We start from the raw sequence: 20,407 nt of genomic DNA, 5'->3' as shown, positions 1-20,407 counted from the left end.
CAACAACAACAACACACAATTAAGATTGCCACAACTGAACGTTGAAAACAGAAACAGAATAGAGGGCACAAGAGAGAAAACACCTAAAAAGTAACAATATAAAAACACTTATATATATATATATATATATATATATATAAAGAAGTTCCAATTAAAGGTTTGATTAGACTGATTGTGACATGTTGCTTCTTGTTGAGCATTTCAAACAACATTTATAGAGTTATAAAAATCAAGTGATATGAAATATAACACAACACCTTTGGACTCAGTATCAGAAGCAAAACAAGTTTTTAAAAGGCCTAATTTGTCAACCATAATGCTCTTATTGTGGAAAAAGATAGTGGTTCTGCTTCCGGTCCTCTTCGTGTATTTATGGTGAGCTTGACAAATCTCTCTCCAACAGTTCCATCTCACCCCCCCATCCCCCACACGTCCTGTCCGGATCCAATCAGCGTTGATTCGAGTTGCTTCCTCTACAGGCACTTTTGTAGCGGCTTTAAATATTGTTTGATTACATTTATTTACACATAATGTAAACAACCAATCACTTTAAAATCAATAACTTTATTAAAACACCATCAGATGAACACGAGCAGAGACTTTTATCTTCGTTAACATAAGGCATTGGTTGATTTTAAACTAATCAAAATGTAGTGACTTTACTGTCTAGAATTGTACTTTACGGAACTATGATATTGTGAAGTAACAAACAAACAAATATTTGAAGTCTTATAGGAGGCTGATTTTCCTCAAAACATAAAAAATGTTCTGTTTTGACCGACTTATTGACAAGAAAACAAAAAGTCACTCAGGGTAAAAAAAAGAAACCAGGTTAATTCAACATGATATTATATAAGAAAAATAGAACAGGGCCCAACTCTGAATATCTTAACTTCTGACACCTTCTCTTTACCCTTTTCCTGGTGTTAAAATAAAATACTTTATATGAAGGTATTTTTCACATCCGCCATAATCCTGATGATTAGTTTATGAAAGATCAGATCACAACTGAAAAGTTTTCTTATATATATTTCTAAGTATGTAAACATATAAACAAATATAAACAGATCTATCTATGCCACATAGGTCTAGATAAATGTCTGCATTAATTATTAATTTACCAGGTTTACAGTTGATTAATGTCACCTGTGTGTATAACCAGGGTTCACTTCACTCGTCTTCCCCCTCTTCCTCTGATCAAACTCATCATAGATAAAGGCCTTTTGTCTGTATTACTGAGACCTCGCTGATCTCTCGCTGATCCCTTGCTGTCTGGTTTTGTCTGAGTGACATGGCCAAAAAAAAATAATAATCTGATTTTCCTGGAAATGTGGGTCAAAGGATGTTGGATTCCGCAGAGACTGAAATAAACAGGTTCCCTGGTCAGACCCTAGAGGAGACGCTCTACTGTTGATTGTTCCCTCTGTTGAACCTGCAAACCGCTTTTTGGCCAACGTGATATTTTTTAGATTCTGTACAGCGGTGATGTTACCACGCAGAAACACATCCCAGGTAACAGATGGCCTTGAGCTTTGTGAATGTAAATCTGGACGCTTGAGTTTGTACAACTACTTTTTGAAACGGCTGAATTGCAGCTGCTCCAGGTTAATCGGCAACAGAGCATCAGAGATACAAAGGCCACACGGTGACTAAAGAAGAAAGACAAGACCTCAGTGTATCATCAGTCAACAGTAAAAGAAATGTGAGGCTTGTGTAGAAGCAGAGGGATGAAGAGGGAGGGGTGGGGGATGGGACGTAGAGGACACAGACGGGATTAAAGAACCATCTGTCCACAGTCATCCTTCCGCCAGCACAGAAAACATCCCTGTCAAATATCACATGGCTGGGTTTAGCACGCTGCACTTAAACACAACACTAGAGTTCAAGTGAAACTTCTTTCCTCACGTTTTCCAAATGGCCTGTCTTTGCTTAAAATTCATGGAGACAATAACAAATGCAGTTTGTGTGAATGAGATGGAATTGCCCATAAACTCAGGTTTGAACCTTGGACCTTGGTAAATACAGTCTTTTTTGTTTGGTCCATTTCCACTAACATGGAGGAGGTGGAATTTGTGACCTATACTGCAGCGAGCCACCAGGGGGCAACGATACACTTTGGATTCACTTTAGAGGAGCTGTCATGTCGTCAATATTTAAGAACAGTCTATGGTTGAAGCTTTGCAGATTCGTTAATGACGAAAACTGATTCTTAATTTGTAAGTGTTTAATTAATTGTCAATGTGTTAAAAGAGACTATAACTAGCGAATGCAGATTAAAACCTTTATTTTACAAAACATATTTATGTCAAACAATTTCATCACCTAATTGAAATGTTTGTAAACATAAAACAGTATTTCTTAGCTCAAGCTAATCTGAAATATGGAGGAAAAATGTGTTATCATCTGACTGAAGAGAACTTGGTTCCACGTTTCACACATTTCTCTTGGAGGATAAGACAAAAAAAAATCATCTGTCAACAGCCACGTGAGATTTTGAAGAAACAAAATCTGAGAACAGACACTTTCATGTTTCACACCAAACTCAGTTCAAAAAAAAGTTTGCTTTAAGAACAAACTTCCGACAATGTCATAAAATCAATATGATATTTACGACGTTTTCGACATCAAGCTCATACGCCGTCTTCGTCCCCATCTCTACACCCAACTGTTTTTCAGGCTTTTCTCTGTGTAATTAATTAAGTGGTAAACAGCTTATTCAGTCTGAGCCCGTTAGGATCCGTCCATCACAAGACTGATGTCAGCAGACTGTCCTACATGCTGGCCTCACGTCTCCCATTACAGCCTGAAGGATAATTCAGTTAAACAGGCTCTTTCTCTCTCTCTCTCTCTCTCTCTCTCTCTCTGTTCCTCTATCTGCTTACGCTTCATTCACACTGCTGACTTTATCTGACTCATTCTGACTTCCTGACATTATTTTGTATCTGTTATCTCACCCATACAAAAACACACAAACTTATCCAAATAACAGATTGTGTTTCTTTCTATATATATGAAATAGGCTGGCAGCAGAATCATGAAATAAAAGTTCAAGGATGGAAACAAATTCTTACTATTTATACATACATATATGTTTGGAAAAATGTAAGGAATAAACCTAAAATAGTCTAGTTACATGTTAGGTTATTTTACACCAGCTTGTTCCTATAACCCCTTTCACAGGAAGGCTTTGCCTGCCTGTAAATAACTGAAATTATACATTTTTATTATCAAATTCAGATGAAAGTACAACAACAGTTCTTTCTCAGCTTGTCATTTTAAAGTAAATAAAGGTAAATGACTGGGAATAAAACAGGGTCAGTATATAAAGACACAAATGCCAAATCCTTGAGATTAACTTGATTAAAAACTGTCCCTGGTCCTGAAGGAATCATTTGTAGTAACCCAGTGAAACGTCCGTCACACATTTTCTAAATACAACATTTTAGAATTTAGTTTAGTCTTAAATAATGCATTGAATTTTGAAAGATTATGAAACGTATAATTATTATTATCCACATGTTTAGTCTTCGTCTGAAAATGTACGTAAAGTAGCATGAAATGGAAATACTCAAGTAAAGTACAAGTCAGAGCAGAGAACTGAGAACTGACAAAATGTACTTATCTAATTTTCTCTGTCCTTGTTTGTTCATTAATAAGAAATGATAACAAAATGCAGAGTGAATCTGTTTCAGATAGAAATCATTTGCATTTTAAATCTGTATTCCTCCGCGTCAGCTGATCACAATTAACTTTTAGGGAGGAGATGCTGACTGCCAGGGCAACACAAGCATTTAATTTCAACCAATGAGCAAAAGAAAAACTTAGGGCACTCATAATAAGTGAGGAAGGGCCACAGCAAAAAAAAAGTGTAGAGTGAAACTGAAGTAAATGTGAACACGAGGACGAGAGTTTGGACTATTGAGAAAAAGTAATTGAATTTAGGAAGGGGTTGAGGGCGTAGATCAGCTGCAGTTGGTTCAATGAGAGACTTGTAGCGACAGGAGGGGATTTTATTTTCTGTATCAAGCAGCTTGAAGAGTTACCTGAAAACGTTTTGGAGACGCTGCACTGCAAGAATCATGAAAGGGCTTGTCTTTGTTTTCCTGTGTTGTTTTCCGTTGGCAGGTACGTTCAGTGAATGTGTTGTCAGTTTTAAATTTCTTCGTCAATTGGTTGTCTGTCCAACAAAAAGGGGGGGGGGGATTGTACACTAAAAAGATGATAACCATTTTATTTGTTTAATTTCCTGAGATAAATCTGTTACAGATAAACTTTGGAAAACGTGTTTGAACAAAACGAAGACTTTGGAAATTAGTCTTTCATCTCGAGGCCTGTTAGGAAGTTAGAGGAATAAATAGGTCCTTTAAACTCAATGGTGGAAATATTGCAAAAGTGGACTCAAAGAGTTTTTGACTCAATGTGAAACATGTTGATTGTAATTTTTTTTTACATTTCCTCCTCTTCCTAGAGCCAAGCTGTTATGTTCAGATCTGCTCTCAAAACATGTGGCTCTTGGATGACTTTCGATAAGAGTTTGTTTAAGTTCTATAATTTAAAAAAAGCCCAATGTCCACAAAATATTTTGACTTTATCCTCCCGACTTTATCTTCATCTTAACATTCGGATTGCTTGTAGTTCCTGATTTTTCCTTTTATACTCTCGATTTGTGTGTGTGTGTGTAATCTTTCAATTTCTTCTATTTTTTCCCCGTCAGCCTGTTTGCGCTGTTACACCTGTGTGTTTCCTGCCATCTCTCCTCTGGGCTGCCTCAGGTTTCCTCAGGAGTGTCCGGCCGAGCAGCGCTGCCTGTCGAGTACTGCAATCGGAAAACGAGGTATCATACATGTCTGTGTGCACACGCGTGTATGTGTACTCGTTTTACTGTCTTACGGGGTCTGAAAACCTGACCCCAGCATTACTTGTGAGGTCCAGGTGCTTTACGAGGACTTGACGGGGTCTCAGGGTTTGGTTAGAGGTTTAGGATTTTAGTTGTCATAGCCATGTCACACAAAGACATGTGAACATGGATGTGTGTGTGTGTGTGAGTTTGTGTGTGTGTGTGGATGAGGTTATTTTTTGATTATCTAGGGCACAATGGTCATGAATGAGCAAACAAAGGCTCATTGTGCAGAGAACTGTCTGGGACTCGACAAATGTACCGTCTGTATTTATGAAGACAGTTTTGTTTCATCTTTATGTGCAGACGTCTGGATTTAAAGAGAAATGCTGAGTTTAATCTTTAATATACGTGTTTACACCCGGAATCAACTAAATGAGCAGATGCTGTCATCCTTTCTGTAATGACAGTTCAAACACTGTTCACCAAGTAAAAGCCAAGTGTTCTTTAAACTAGTAAACAAGTGACCTCATAAAGGGAAACTGATGTTAATCTACTTCTTGTTTTTCTGGTGATTCTTATAACGTGACACTAACCTGTGAAAATCACTTCAGTAAACATGGTGTCCTAACATCTTTATAAGATAAACAAGTGTAGCACCAAATCTAACCAAATTTTGAGAAATTATCGTGAAAATCAGCTGATTTCATGTATTTGGAATCACCTCTTCAGAAACTTTCTAGATTTAAAGTTGTGCAATTAATTGTTTTTTTTCATTGAAATTCTTTCATGATTCCAATGTCACCAACATTAATTAAAGAAAAACTGCACCATTGTACAAGTCAGTATCACAGTGGATGATGGTGAACACCCGAGCTAACAAAACCTACCAAGAATAAATATTTAAGTCAGTCTTACCTCTGATTCAAGAAAGATAAATAAATGGTAATTTATCAATTTCTATTTTATTGTATTAATATCAAACTTTATTTTCATCTGCTCCACAATAAATCTCTTGTCCTGTCCCTGCTCTCACAGGAGCTCTAGAGCTGACGATGTATGAGAAGAGCTGTGCCGTTGCCGCCCAGTGTGGCGTGAGTGGACAGAAATATGCCTCAGGCCTCTACTTCAACTACACCAACGTCTGCTGTGACACTGACCTGTGCAACGGTGCTGTGTCGTTTGCTGCCCTCAGCTGGAGAGGAGTCGCTCTCTGCCTCGCGCCTACACTCGCTCTGCTGCTCGCCTGAAGCTGGAACCTTTGGATGAAGAGGTTGTAGGTGCCCTGAGCGAGATCATCTGGAAAAGATTGGATGGAAGTGTACCTGCACGAAAGAAGGCTTAAAGCATTTCTGCTTTTAAAAAGTATAAACATGGCCACACCGCAAATAACAGTAGTGATTCAGTTTAATAGATTTGCAAAGCATGTAATAAGATATGCTGCAATATTTTACTTCACACTGCCGACTAAAACCTTAGATAAAATGTGGATTACAATAAAAAAATATGTCAAATATACAACTTGACAGAATTTTTTTTACAGAAAAGCCTATAAAAAATTATTAAAAGTAGAATAATACTGGGTCTCTTAATATTTTTGACCTCCAGATTGTAAACCATTCAATAGAAAATAAATATGTTATGGATAAAAAATTAAAAGATCATTAAAATGCCACACAATTTAGAAAATGAAGGAATAACTTAATATACAAAATATACTTAAATGTATCACCTCTTGAATACCTTTTATATTCATCTCTGCCAGCACCAAAATAAAACTGTTTTAAAGTTACATGTAATATGTTTTCAGATGTTTCTGTCTAAGATTCTAATGCACTGCTTCTAACAGACAATTTGTTGTATGTATCTTTTCCGACACTTTCTTCAATCTCAAATGTCAAAGTTACATAGATTAAAAATGAAAACACATTTGTCACAGTTTGTTTCATCATGACGATATTTTTATTGGGACATTAATAAATGTGTTTTTTTAAAAAGAGCTTTTAAGTATAAAATGCATTTCTGCTGTGCTATTAGATTTTTTTTTTTGTATTGCTATTTAATGTCCACAGCACCAGTTTCAACCTGCAGACGTTTAAGTGCAACTGCTTCAAACTACATGGCAAACAGCTGGGGCAAAAAAGACAACGGCTAAAATACTTGAAGGAAAATGCAAAGCGACAGGAAACAGGTGAAAAGCACAATATAGATCCCATGCATGGTAAATATAAAAAAATAGTAATAATCAAGGGTTAAAAACAAAACTAATGACAATAAATGAATGTAACAGGTTGAATGGTCCCTGAAATTGTATGAAGTCTAACAGTGAGAATGAAAAGCTCTTTGTCTAGGAGAGATATTGAAATACATTAACTATTAAATTATTCAGACTCGATCCCTTTAAACGTGTTTGAAACTAGATGAAATCCACAACAATTCAGTCAAGTACAACATTCGGTTTGATCAACACTTGAATTACACAAAACAGTAAAGACAGCAGAGGGGTTCAACATGTTTCATTTAACATCTGGGGGGAAAAATAACCAACTGTGATGACACCACATGTTTAAACTCAAAGTCTGTGCACAGGATTGTCTTTTCAGTATAAATTGCACTTAGGTTTCTTTTCATCTCTGTGATTCACCCTGATCTGAGAGACCAGACATATGAAGACGCCAACCAAAAAGATGTCTACACTGCTACCTACGGTTAAAATTAAGTTTTAATCGCAAACAGCCTCAGTAAATGTTAATGTGCACGGTGCCCTGCGGTTTATAAAATCCTCTACACAAGCTGAAGTTTGTCTTTTCTTTTGCTGCTTGAAACCAGCAGTTTTGGCATTTTTTTTTAAGGAGCGTAAGAATAAAAAGTGATTTCCCCTGGTGCAGCGCAAACCAGGGTCAGCTTAAATGTCAGGAAGACAAACTGAAGACTTCTGTTTCGAGGGGGGTGGCACTAATGTTACAACAATTATTTAATTATCAAACTAGTTAGAGATTCAATTCTTATTAATTAAATAATCTGTAAGTTGACTTATCACTGCGGCTCGGAACAGAAAGTACAGAGAGAGGCAAGCACACCGTATCGGTCTTTCATGGGATGTGCTGATAATATAAACATATGAGCCTTTTCTTTGAATTAATAACAAACTGCAACATAAAACTGCAGATCCTATTTTCAGTTCCTGCATTTCAACATTTCACTTCTGCTCCCCCCCCCCCCCCATGAAGAACATGACAGAGCTTGAGCTGCTGCAGGCGGCAGCTTGAGCGTTTGCACTGAAAACTTCTGCAGTCAACAAACGACCTTCACCTCTTCCTCCACTGACGACCCGATCTCCTTCATTCATAGGGATTCTTGAACTACACTAAGATACTTCATACATGACGAGTAAAGCAGAGCACTTTGTCGGCAGGAGGAGGCTCTTACAGCGGATCACAACCCAGCTAGGTAATCTTGAATAATCCTCCGTGCCTGCTGTGGGAGCAGAGAAAGAGGAAGCCCGAGTCTATTGAAACCGTTTCCTGTCTCTACAACCGTTTTCAGCTCGGCCTCCCTAATGTGGCTCCTGGTGTGCACCCCACTTCCTTTCCGAGTGAAAGAATGAAACACTGTTTGAATGAAAGTTTGCTTTACTAAAAAATACAAGGCCTTGTTCCTGGTCCTTAATACCAAAACGGAAAATAAGAGCTGAATCAGCTTGTAGGAGGCTTGCGAGGTTCTAGTTAAAGTCTGATCTCGTAGGCAGCGTTGTGTATGTTTGATTCTCCGTTAATACAAAATATTAGGGATAAACCAAGCCACTGTCATTGTCGAGAAGGGATGAAGAAACATTTCCAACGTTAAAGTGTAAATCTACTGATGGGGAAAATGTACACAAGCAAGGCTGTAGTTTTAAGTGTGTGTGTGTGTGAGTGTCTTCAGGCAACGTGATGAGGTTGTGCAGGGAAACTCAGATGATATGAGGGCAGTCAACAAGTTTGGCGGTGACATAACTTTAATCTGGAATGAACTTCTTACCTTGGCCAAGCAGGTTATGTTTCCGCTTTGTTTTTCTGTCTGTAAATTAGCAGGGTTTAACAAAAACAACTGGACGGATTACCACCAAACTTGGTGGATGGATGTTGTATGAGTCCGGAAAGAACCCATTTGTGTCAAGTACACAGACTTGAGAGTGAAATAAAACTTTACACATACAGGAGAGAACTGCATCCCATGCCACTTGGGGATGAGTGCATGACTACAGCTGAAACTTTGAGGTCGAATTGTCTGCGTAGTAGTACCAACTTTGTGGCTCAATAGCGGAAGGAAGCATCCTCCAAATAGTTTTGAATGTTTTTGGTTGGTTATGAAACCGTGATGGGCAGAATATGAACTTTTAAAGCTTCATGAAACAAGGAAACGGACATAAAAGCTTCAGGAACAAAGCATCAGAGCCATCACGTTGCTTGCAGATTAAATGTGTTATTTTTGTGCTTTTTGTGTGTTGTTCTGCCGGTGTATGTGTACGACTTGTGCGTCCTGCTGTCCTCCTACTTGAGAGCTTTGGCTACACAGGAGTAAGCGATGTGGATCTCGTCGTCGATCGGGCAGGTGGAGGCAAACTCCTCGCGGGCGTACGCAGCATTCAGGTACCTCCACAGGTTCGTCAGGTACTGAGGGATGCTGAATTTCCTGTATTTCAAACACACCACCTGCAGTGGACACAAGCAATAAATCACAAATCACATTCGACTGCTGTTCACCCAGGCACCGTCCCTGTGCTGCGGCGCTTTAAACAGAAGATTACCTTCACGATGTGGAGCTTAGGCAGCAAGTTGCAGTCAGACAGAGTAAGCGCTTGGCCGTCCAGGAAGGGGCGGGATGAGGAAGTGACCTCATCAGCGCTATTCTCGTCGATTTCATCAGGAAGTGGGGAGCCGAGGAAGTCGTCGAGCTTCTTGAGAGCCTTCAGCAGGCCTTTCTCTAGATCTGAGCACACGAGCACAGACAGAAAATATGACATTTCATCAAATAATCAAAGCTAAAGAGCTGAAATAGATAATACACCCTGAGATCGGGCTATACAGACTTCTTTTTGAAGTTTTGAAAAAAATAACCATGTCAGTTAAAACCACACAGTTTTCATCCGACCACAGGGACATTGCTAATGAGATCACCCAAGTCCCAGGTGGCTCAACACCCAGAGATTGGTCCTCACTCACTTTCGTTGGCCTGCGGGTTTGAGTTCTTGACGTAAGCAGAGAATTTGGAGAAGACGTCCATGCCGGCTGTGTTGGACTCTGGGTTACGGGCGGCCAGACGTGGATATCTAAGCAATGGAAAGATAGATAATAATTCACATATGGTACAAAATATAAAGCTTAGACCAAGAGGAGCCTGAGTCCCTCCTACAGGATGACACACAAACTGAGAGGAGGTCAAACTAAGGGACTAGCTACAACAAATCTTTGTTTTCATTAATGATTAACCTACTAATGATTTCCCTCATTTGAGTCGTTAATCATTTGTTCCAAAATATGTGTGTGTGAGGTTTTCAAAAAACAGAGTCTGATCTGACTGGGTTAAAATGTTTTTAAATAAATATTGACTCAGGAAAAAGTGAAAAGAAGATCTTTGAAAAGATCTTCAAAGGCAAAAAAAGTATTATTGGTTGGATAAATTATATAACATGATAAGTTAATATATAATAATAATAATCACAACTAGTTGCTAATTAATTTTATGTGAATCAACTACTCGTTGCAGCTCTTCAAACAACACTCACTTTGGAGGGCAGAGACTGTCCTCCAGGAACTCCTCAATCTTGTTGGTGTCAGTTTTCACCTCGCCACCGTACAACAGGAAGGGCGGCTGAGCGCCGGGAGCCAGGTCCTTCAAGATGTCAGGCTTCCTGGAGATGGATGGAAAAGGAAACGGTCAGAGCGACAGGGATCAAAGGAGATTTAACAGCAGGAGACGAATGGAAGAAAAATCAAATAAGGAAATGACTTGTGTTTGTGGCTAATCCCTGCCAGCCTAGCTCCATATCTTTTAACACCTGTTAAACGAAGGAACTCTACAGTACATTAGGGAGAAGTCAAACAGTCAGCGGACATACCTCTGTTTTGCCAATAGAAACAACACACACACACACACACACAGGTAGCTGAGAGAAGTTTGTTTTCACCTCTTCATATCGACGGTGGTAACGTCAAAGGTGACTCCTTTCAGCCACAGCACCATGAAGAGACGCTGGGAGAACGGACAGTTCCCGATGCTCTGGCCGTCGCTCCCCGCCTGGCAAACAAAAACAAATATGGAACAAAAATCACAAAATAATCACAACTGATTTTAAAAGCAGTCGCCAACTTCTGTCACTTGACTAGTTGATTAATACCTCAGCTTTGTATATGATCTGATAAATACCTTTCGTTTTGAAGAGTTGGTTTGGTCCTAAGTCAGAGCCATATGCATTTTATGTTTGGATATTATGTTTTAATTAAAAAGAATTGGGGAATGATTTCTAAGTCAATGTCGGTATCAATCCCTTGAGGGAAATAAATCTAATTGAAGCTAGATATTTTACAGATTAACCATAAACTTTTATTAAATTACTATAAATGAAATGAAAACACAAATACAAACTTGAATTTGTATTGACTGACACAATTTCCAACAACAAAAGTGTTATTCTGCTTTATTCTTTCTGTAAAAAAAAAAAATCATGACAGCAAACATATACATTGCTACTGATATGTCTGTGAGATGCTTCTATCGGCTGATTCTAAAGATTAAAGATATTATCATTGTCGTTTTTCTAGCTTTGCTTTTCTGCAGTTTTGTCGACCAGAGCTAAATAAGTGGCCCATAAGAGAAAAATTGTCAGAACATTGTCAAACGATCACATATGACTCTTGAAAATGGTAAATGTACTTTCTTTACCATGTTCTATCCATCTCAAATGGCAGAACAATCAATTAAGAGATCAAATAAAGAGAATCCACAATGAAAACAGCTGTTTGGTGAGGAAGCAACATAAATCAGAAGAAATGGAGCGTTTCATCCTGTCAGGAAATGACCGTACAGCTGCAAAATGTGCTTTGTGTGGCTGTAGGAAGCCGTTTCTCATGTTCACTCACTCTATACCTCCTTTAAGGGTCTGTGCCCGTGCAGCCTGTACAGTAAATAAAGAATCTCTTTACTTTTACCCACTGTCCACGTGAAACTATTCTTAGATATTCTTTTAATTACAGGTATCGAGTGTCATGGAGGAGGGCGACTAGAAATGAAAAAAAAAAATGCGTTTAGCGACGTTACAACAGCATCATTCACCCCTGGAGGAGGAGAAGAAAAAAAAGAAGAGGGTGGTGTTCACATGTTCATACAGAGGAATCATTATTGAAACTGGTGCGAGACCACGAGGGGAGCAAGGGGGGGAGACACATTGGTTATATCGGAGCAACAGCTCAAACAACATGGGATTAGCCGTCCCCTGGCTAGCATGCTAAATATAAGTCAAAGTCGTATGCCCGTTATCTTAATGTGCTTTTAATTAGATTAGTCCTAATGTGGTTTAGAGGCGTGTTGAATCAGCACAGGTGGTTGGACTGACAGGGATATGAAAGCACCGACAGAGATACGTAACCAGCGTGTAATAAACAGAGATAGCAGAGATGAAGAGATAAGAGACCAAACATCAGCACTCCAGCGTGTGTGTGTGTGCACTTGAACAGACATCTTTGTGAGGACCAGTCTGAGAACTAGAACTTACAGATCCTGAGAAAGTGAGGACATCACTTTCTGACCCTCCGTTTGAGGGTTAGGACTCGGTTTGAGGGTTAGGGTTAGGGTTAGGTTCGGGTTCAGGTAAAAGGTAAGGATGACGGTGAAGTGGTTGGTTGTGATGGTTAATGTTAGAGGCTCTTAGAGTGTCCTCACTAAGAGACAGGAGGAGGACAAAAGTGTGTGTGTGTGAGAGTTGGTCATTTTTAGGACATTTTGGCTGTTCCTCACAAATTCAAAAGCTTATGGGGGGGGGGGGGGTAGGTTAAGGTTATTCTTAGGGTTTGGGTTAGTTTATGGTTAAGGGAAGGGGCTGTGTTCTTACATCGTTGTTAGGACTATTTAATGCATCGAGCCCACACAGTGAGGCAACTTTTAGGAAAGTGAGGACATTTTGACCACTAGCTGTTTGAGGTTTTAGGTTTAGGTCAGGCATTTAGTTGTGACAGTTAAGGTTAGGGTAAGGGGCTAGAGACTGATTTAAGTCAACGAGTGTCCTCACTAAGTTGGAGTGTATGTGTGTGTGTGTGTGTAGTTGAAGTACAGTAAAGTCACATCGTGTCTCTGCGTCACCTTGTGCGTCTCTCTCCTCGGCTCGGTCTCTTACCTTCACAAACAGCTCCACTTTGGGCTGCGTCGCGTCGCTCATCTTCTCCTGCGGATGCTCGAAGCCTGTGAGGTTTAGACAGAGACACGAGCCCGAGGTTAAAGCGAAGCCGGGGCGAAACAGAAAGTTGAGTTTGACGAGAGAGAACAAACTACAGTGGAATCTCCCCCGTGTCGATGTTCGAGTCCCGCCGGAGGAAGCGAAAACAAAGTGAAACATTTGTAGCGCGAACTTGAAACAGGATGTTGCAGATGATTTAACGATTTGAAGTATAAAAAAGTTCAATATAGATACTTTGTGTTGTTTTGTGTGTTGAGTACCTCTCAGAGCTGGAAGTAGTCGCCTGTCGTCTCGCTTCTTTCTCCTCCCAGTTTCTGAGCCGCAGCTACCAACTCATCCACCGCTGCTCTGCCTCCATTTCCTGGTGCACGAGCGACGCCACGACCTCATCATGAAGACACGTTGAGCCCGAACAAAAAAAACAGAAAAACCCGCTGAGGGCACACATGAGGAGGACGAGGACGAAGCATAGAGGTTTAAAGATGGAGGCTGGGCTCTGATGTTCAGTTTAAGGGGCAATTAAGTCCAAAAGAGACACAGCTTTGGTCTGTCAGATAATCCAATTGAGCAAATTAAAGGGTACTTTCACTTTTTTCTAAAACACTTTATTAATATTCCCCGGTGTCATGTTTACCATTTAATGTTGCTTTTCGTGCAATAATCCAATTGCTGTGAACTGACGCACAGTTTGTCTGTTTGTCAGATTACCGCAGAGAAACCGCCAAACAGGTTCCGCAACAGCTAGCCTGTTGTCAAAGGGTGGCTCCCTGCTGATCCGCGAGGATTCCAAAACAGTGCTAGATATTTCAACAAAGCTGAAATAAACCTTGCGGATAACTTTATATAAAAGATGGACGATATAACAGACAGCTACCCAAAAATGGAGCCAAATCATCTCAAATGCCCCCTGGTGGCTGGTTATAAACTCCGCCTCCTTAATGTTTGTGGGTGGGACATGCACCAAAGTACAAAATGAGTAAGAAGTATTTGATTCTAGAGGAAACTCACAAAAAAATTGTGTTTGACAAGAAACTATATAAATATATTTTGTTGTAAGCTTACTCTTCCCAGAAGTTTACTTACCTACAGCTTACTGTGTCATAGCAGCAGAATAATTATCTTTATCTGTTTTCTTCCTGTATTACATGGATTATCATTTTTTTTAGCTGCTTTTGCTTCAACATGAAAAGAAACAAAAGCACAATATAAACACACAAGTCAACTGAAGGCAGTACAAGTGCTGCTACATCACATAACAGAGGCAAAACTCATGATATAAAAACACAGAATAGAAAATATTTAAGTTCAGTGTGTTGCAGTGCAGTAAGGGACCAGTAGAGGGGGATATTTAGCTGTACTTTATTTAGATAGGAGAGTAAATGTGTCGTCACTGTTCCATACTGTTCCGTTTGCATGCACCAGGGGGCATCCTTGGTTTTCAAGTACTTAACAGGAAGAAGGGGCGAGTTATGGATAACTTCGGTCATCTGACTGTGGTGAAAACACCACTCCCCCGTAGCTGCCAATTGTTGTCAACGCATCAAGCCACACCACACACGCTCTTGTATATACAATGGGAACAAACCAGTTGTGTGTCTCGATGACTAAACCCTTCTCCTGCCCATCAGCCAAACACTACAGCACGGCCATTTGTATGATCAGCTAATATGCAGTGAGACAACAACTGATACAATCTAACAATCTCCATGTAGAGCTACAACACACTGTTTATGTAATGAGTAGTTATGGTTTATTTTTCTTTGATAAAAATCCAAAAAAAACATGAAATAAAAAATGATATTATATAAAAATATATTTTTGATGGTCGCCCATAACCAGGTTATAATGCAGCTTTTGGTTTCACAAAAAAAAATAGTTGTCGGTTTATCACATTACCACAAAGAAAGGTACATTTTTCTGATAAGGTTGGTTTATTAAAATGTTGTTGACTGTTGGCGCTGGCTGAATTAAAATCCATCAAGCTCCTACTAACACAATACTGGAGGGAGACGTCAATAGTATTCAATTACACTCACACTGAAGAGGTCGTAATATTTTTTAATGATGATTCTTGGATTTAATTGAAATGATTAATACAAACAGTCAAAATCAACAACAGTAGACACAGGGGTTGGATTGTGCAAAACTAGAAGTTCCAGGTGCCCCAGAGAGAGGACAGGAGGACGCCACACAGGGCCAGGGTCAGAGAGAGCTGGACAGAGGAGGCTCCATTACACAGAGTTGTGGTACAACACTGGAAACTGCTGGTGTAACCAGCACCAAGGATGGTGCCGGTCAGTGTCTTCCCACACAGGTCTGAGTCCAGGCAGCCGCGGGTGTGCAGGGTGAGCGACCCGGTGGCATTGAACTCTGGAGGGTTGGAAACAGAGGGATGGAGAGGAATGTGAAAAACTGTAATGTTATAATAATGATAATAATATTTGTTATTATTTTCAGGTAAAACTAAAATACACATCCAGTATTATCTATCATATATATGTTGATTACAACTAATCTCATGAAATGTTTCTTAATTTAAAAGGTAAACATGTGATAAAGCTATAACTTACGTGCTTCTCCACTATAACAGCTCCCAGTCGCATTATCACATGTGATGTCGCTACCAAACAGGCATATCCCCAACACACCTACTGGACACTGACGGCAGGTGACCCCATGTGCTGTTTATTGAAAAGAAAGGAAAAGGAAAAGATAAGAATCCACATGTACCAGAAAATTTGTGCAATAGTGTCCAGAAATGTTCTATTAGCATCTTTGTTATCTTCAGTATTTGTATTTTTACATGTCATAATTTTAAATGATTCATCTGCAAACCAGGACATTTTCTGTTTTAATTTTTCAATTCTACAAGGAAGCAAGAATCTCTGCAAATTGTTTATTTAGCTTTTAAACAAATCTCATAATGTGTCAGAACAGGACTTAGCTCCGTGGCAGTTACAGATAAACAAGTTGCATGTTCCCGGGCTCTATGTAATTAATTTCAAAGTCATTTCTCCAGTAATTAAACTGTTGGTTGATGTTATACACAGAGACTCATAGAGGAAGTACTTTGAATTAAGGACATTTATGACACAAAACAGAAAGAGAACTAATCCAAGAAGGTACAAATCCTCCATCCACCTGGTCACAAAGAAAAAGAATTTGGATTATTGCCTCAGTGAGTGAAGACGGTTTAAATCTGCATAGTCACAGAAGTTGACCTTACCCACTGCGATGACGGCACTCAGAAAGGTCACAGCTTTCAAAAAGGTGTTCATAATTCCTGGGCTTCTAAGTTCTTAACAGTTCTGAATGACTCAGGCTTTGTCAAGTGACCTAGAGAAAAAGTGATGACACGGAGTCAATGGTGAAACAACCTGCAAGAATGAGGTTCGTCAGGTTTTGTGTTCCAAGACGGTGAAGAGGAAGTCTCCAACAAATACTGAAAAGATTCCTCCCAGCACAAAGTTCCCCAACATACGAGAAAAAAATAACTCCCAGAGTCACTAGAGTATTTAAAACAGTTTTATTCATCCGTCTCATTTATTAACATGCAGTAAAAGGCTTCATGCATTCACTTGTTTCCCATATGGATGAAGATGTATAGATTTTTCAAGACGGACGATCCTGCTTGTAATTCTTGTTCATTTTAGTTTTAAAGGAGGCAGTTGCTCCAAACAACCATTAGGGCGGCGGCCAAAGCAGCAGAGAAAGGGAGCTGGACGGACGAGGCTCCGTTGCAGAGGTCGGTGCTGCAGCATTTCCTGGTGACAGTGTAGCCGACGGTCAGGAGAGTTCCCGCTTCAGTCCGGTTGCAGAGGGTAGAGTTCAGGCAGCCTCGAGTCTGCAGCGTCACCAGACTGCTGACGTTAAAGGCTGGAACGGGAGAAGGAGATTAAAATGGAACTTTAATTTGAAAGATATATCTATCTATTATAACTGAATGTCTGACAGTCCAGACGGCCGGCATGTAAAATGTCCGGACAACATGAGCTAATGTGAAAATATAAATGAACAGTGACCGAGTTTGCATTTTGAAGACGTTTGTAACACACGACAGAAACAAACCTACGACAAAACAAAAAGATTACAAATACCTAAGTAAAAAAATCTTGTCAACGACAAATGCAAAGATGTCACATTGGAAGAGACAAGAGAGCTTTAGAGGATAAGGGCAGACAGAGGTCTTTGAAAACCTCATGGGACTGAACAGGTTTGTCCGGTGTCCAGCCACACCTCAACTTGAACTGTCAGGGCAGGTTTTTCAACTCCAGCACCAAAGGAGCTTTTATGTAAGTGTCCCAAACTCAGCTGGGTGGAGACAAACACACACACACACACATACACATACTCACACGCACACAAACACACACATCTTTCTATACAATTGTTTTCTGCTGGTCTCATTGGACTAAGGCAACATTGTCAAAGTGTCACTCACCCAGGTTTCCACGGAAGCAGTTGGGCTCAGAGTCTCTGCAGGTTTCCTTGGAGGCGAACATACATTTCCCTACGACCCCCACTCTGCAGGTTTGACAGGTCAGGGACTCACCTGGCAGAATAATAAAGAGCTTTTACGAGAGGGATGGGCCGATGAAGGGAAAGAGAACAGGCTCTTTTCTTATGAGTTATACAAACAACTCAGGAAGCCGCACCTTGCTTTAAATCTTCTCATCATTATTGTCAATGTCATCAAAGTGGTAATCACAGATGTGCGATAGTTATCCAATTTGTACGATATACGATCAATAATGCCAAAATTGTGTGACACTGACTATTATCAGTTTTAATCTTCAGCTAATACGATAATTTAAAATCTTCTTGTACGATAATTCAACAAGAAGACTCATTGATATAGATCATTCTGGAAAAAACGTTTTTCACACATTGAAACTATGATCAGTAAACTGGGAAAAACCAGATGGAAATGTCTGGAAAAGATCTCCCTGTTGACAAGAACAGGTAGAGTTCTTCAAAATGTCCCCTCACTGACAAGCTTCTTCACAATAAACCTATCCATCTATCTATCTATCTATCTATCTATCTATCTATCTATCTATCTATCTATCTATCTATCTATCTATCTATCTATCTATCTATCTATCTATATATATCTATCTATCTATATATCCATCTATCTATCTATCTATCTATCTACCCCCCTCTTTTTCTTTCTTTCCATCCATCAAGAAAAAGAAAGAAAACTTCATGCAGATGTTGGTGGAATAGATAATTGTTTTCTCATTATGTTATTTTAAATATTTAAATAACATTAATTCAACTCCTCTTCAGGTTCAAATGTTCTGATCACTTCAGTAAAAAAACAGTGACTACAAGGCTTACCTGTAACAAACATCGCCATAAATACCACGCAGACCAGAAGCAGGTTCCTCATTTTGCTCGGACACAAATGTGTTTTTATCAAGAATTTATCAGCACGAACACAGATATCCTCGGTGGTCAAAGAGACTCAATAATTCAACTGTCCCAGTCTGAGGAGGTGTTCAAGTGGGCTTCACCAGCGCTGGTCAACTGGTTTTATGTCCCAGGTGCTGCCAGGATCTCAGATTGTTCATTAAATAAGATTACAAAAGGTTGTTGCCTCTGATGTTGTTTTGTCAAACCCCTGGCGTAATGAACTCAGAGGGGGGTTTCCCACTAGAGCTATGAAAACCAAACAAAGACAAAAACAGGTGACCGATGATCTCTTTAACGTCTTTGTTTGTGAAACTAATATCACAATTTTCAAAAGCATTCGATTACAAAAAGGGACAAAGCTTCAGTCAATGATGAGTATTTGGGAGGAGACTCTCCCTTTATATAATGTAGATCAGATTTCCAAACATGGGAATTCATTCTCTACTTTGGCACCCAAATAATCCAAATCAAAAGTCCAGCGAGTGTAAGATTGAGTCAAAATGGAGAAATAAATAAACAGAACTGAAGCTGTGTTCTCAAAAAATAATTAGGAACTTCATGTTTTTACTCCACTGCTGACTTTTGGCTTTTTAATTTAGCAGAATTTCAACATACAAACTATTTAACAGGAATAAAAACTGGAAAACAATTTGACTCCTTTAAATAAATACCCATGAATTTCCTTTTAGTTTAACCTTTATCAAACAAGAGCCTCATGTAATCACAATGTAAACATCAAGACATTGTTTACAGTTTTTCTCCATTGCTTTGGCTCATTTCACGAAACAGAAATGACATTCTCAAAACAACACGTGCAAACCTCCAAACCACTGGGCACTTGTTCACAACAAGGTTAGGTACAATTGCCTTCAGTTAGCCCAATTACCAATTGAATATATATGCTGGTCAAAACTTACTGTTGCTTCTCAGTCAAGTTGTTGTTCTCTGCAGAACATGTTGGCATAATTTCATTGTGTACATCATCACCTGCACAAAAGTTCACTCCACTGTCAAAATCTTTCAGGCACATAATACCATGAAAAACATCATGGTATATACTGTAATAAGGATATCTTTGATCATCGGCTTAATTTTCAGGTGCAACTAGAACTTTAGTAATCAAGGTTGAGTTTCACACATCTGATCACCAATCACACAGTAAGTTTACAATTCTACTCCATTGCTTTGGCTCATTTCACGAAACAGAAATGACATTCTTAGAGCTCTAAGTGCAATTGGCAAAATAGCCCATATGGTTCAGCACAACTACATGATCACCTTCAAAAGGTCATATCTCACTATACCAAATTTTAGTTTTGATGTGCTTATTGTTTGACACACATTTTCTGTTACTGTAAGCACGATGTATGGCAATGACTGTAACAATTTCCATGGCAGTATGAGTTCAATAAAGTATTTTATGTGAAACCTTGAATTAATCTTTTTTCTGTTTGATACACATAGTAGTATTCTGGAAGGAAAACATCTACTGTAATCATTCAGTGTCAAAGGACTGAGCCAAGATTGAAATGTGCACATGAGGGATACTTCTCTGGTCCACTGCCATACTGACATAACATCTAAACATTTTGACCTGTAGTGTTTAAACAATGCCAAAGGGACTTTTCATTTTGGGGGCACTGACTATTTGTATGAGATAAGGATTTTGTTTTGAGTGATGAGTTGGCTGTTTTGGGAGAGATATGACCTTTTGCAGGTGT

General features: G+C 39.2%; 3 protein-coding genes across 3 annotated transcripts; all 3 read right to left on the bottom strand.

Annotated features, from left to right (window-relative positions):
- Positions 1 to 6,776: 6,776 nt before the first annotated feature.
- On the bottom strand, positions 6,777 to 13,672 carry clic1 (chloride intracellular channel 1). Its single transcript, XM_062410491.1, has 7 exons — positions 13,529 to 13,672; positions 13,209 to 13,273; positions 11,007 to 11,116; positions 10,605 to 10,730; positions 10,042 to 10,148; positions 9,627 to 9,808; positions 6,777 to 9,531 (listed from the first exon to the last, which is right to left on the bottom strand). The coding sequence occupies exons 2-7, from the start codon at positions 13,248 to 13,250 to the stop codon at positions 9,370 to 9,372; spliced, it is 729 nt and encodes a 242-aa protein (XP_062266475.1). The 5' UTR covers positions 13,251 to 13,273; positions 13,529 to 13,672; the 3' UTR covers positions 6,777 to 9,369.
- Positions 13,673 to 15,310: 1,638 nt separating this feature from the next.
- LOC133972572 (sperm acrosome membrane-associated protein 4-like) lies at positions 15,311 to 16,655 on the bottom strand. Its single transcript, XM_062410095.1, has 3 exons — positions 16,495 to 16,655; positions 15,839 to 15,949; positions 15,311 to 15,638 (listed from the first exon to the last, which is right to left on the bottom strand). The coding sequence occupies exons 1-3, from the start codon at positions 16,544 to 16,546 to the stop codon at positions 15,415 to 15,417; spliced, it is 387 nt and encodes a 128-aa protein (XP_062266079.1). The 5' UTR covers positions 16,547 to 16,655; the 3' UTR covers positions 15,311 to 15,414.
- A 121-nt stretch (positions 16,656 to 16,776) lies between these two features.
- Positions 16,777 to 18,750, bottom strand: LOC133972573 (sperm acrosome membrane-associated protein 4-like). Its single transcript, XM_062410096.1, has 3 exons — positions 18,612 to 18,750; positions 17,710 to 17,820; positions 16,777 to 17,144 (listed from the first exon to the last, which is right to left on the bottom strand). The coding sequence occupies exons 1-3, from the start codon at positions 18,661 to 18,663 to the stop codon at positions 16,924 to 16,926; spliced, it is 384 nt and encodes a 127-aa protein (XP_062266080.1). The 5' UTR covers positions 18,664 to 18,750; the 3' UTR covers positions 16,777 to 16,923.
- Between the last annotated feature and the right edge of the window lie 1,657 nt (positions 18,751 to 20,407).

The sequence above is a fragment of the Platichthys flesus genome, chromosome 17 (genome assembly GCF_949316205.1).
Source record: "Platichthys flesus chromosome 17, fPlaFle2.1, whole genome shotgun sequence".
NCBI classification, from domain to species: Eukaryota; Metazoa; Chordata; class Actinopteri; order Pleuronectiformes; family Pleuronectidae; genus Platichthys; species Platichthys flesus.
This window is presented reverse-complemented; position numbering and strand designations above follow the sequence as displayed.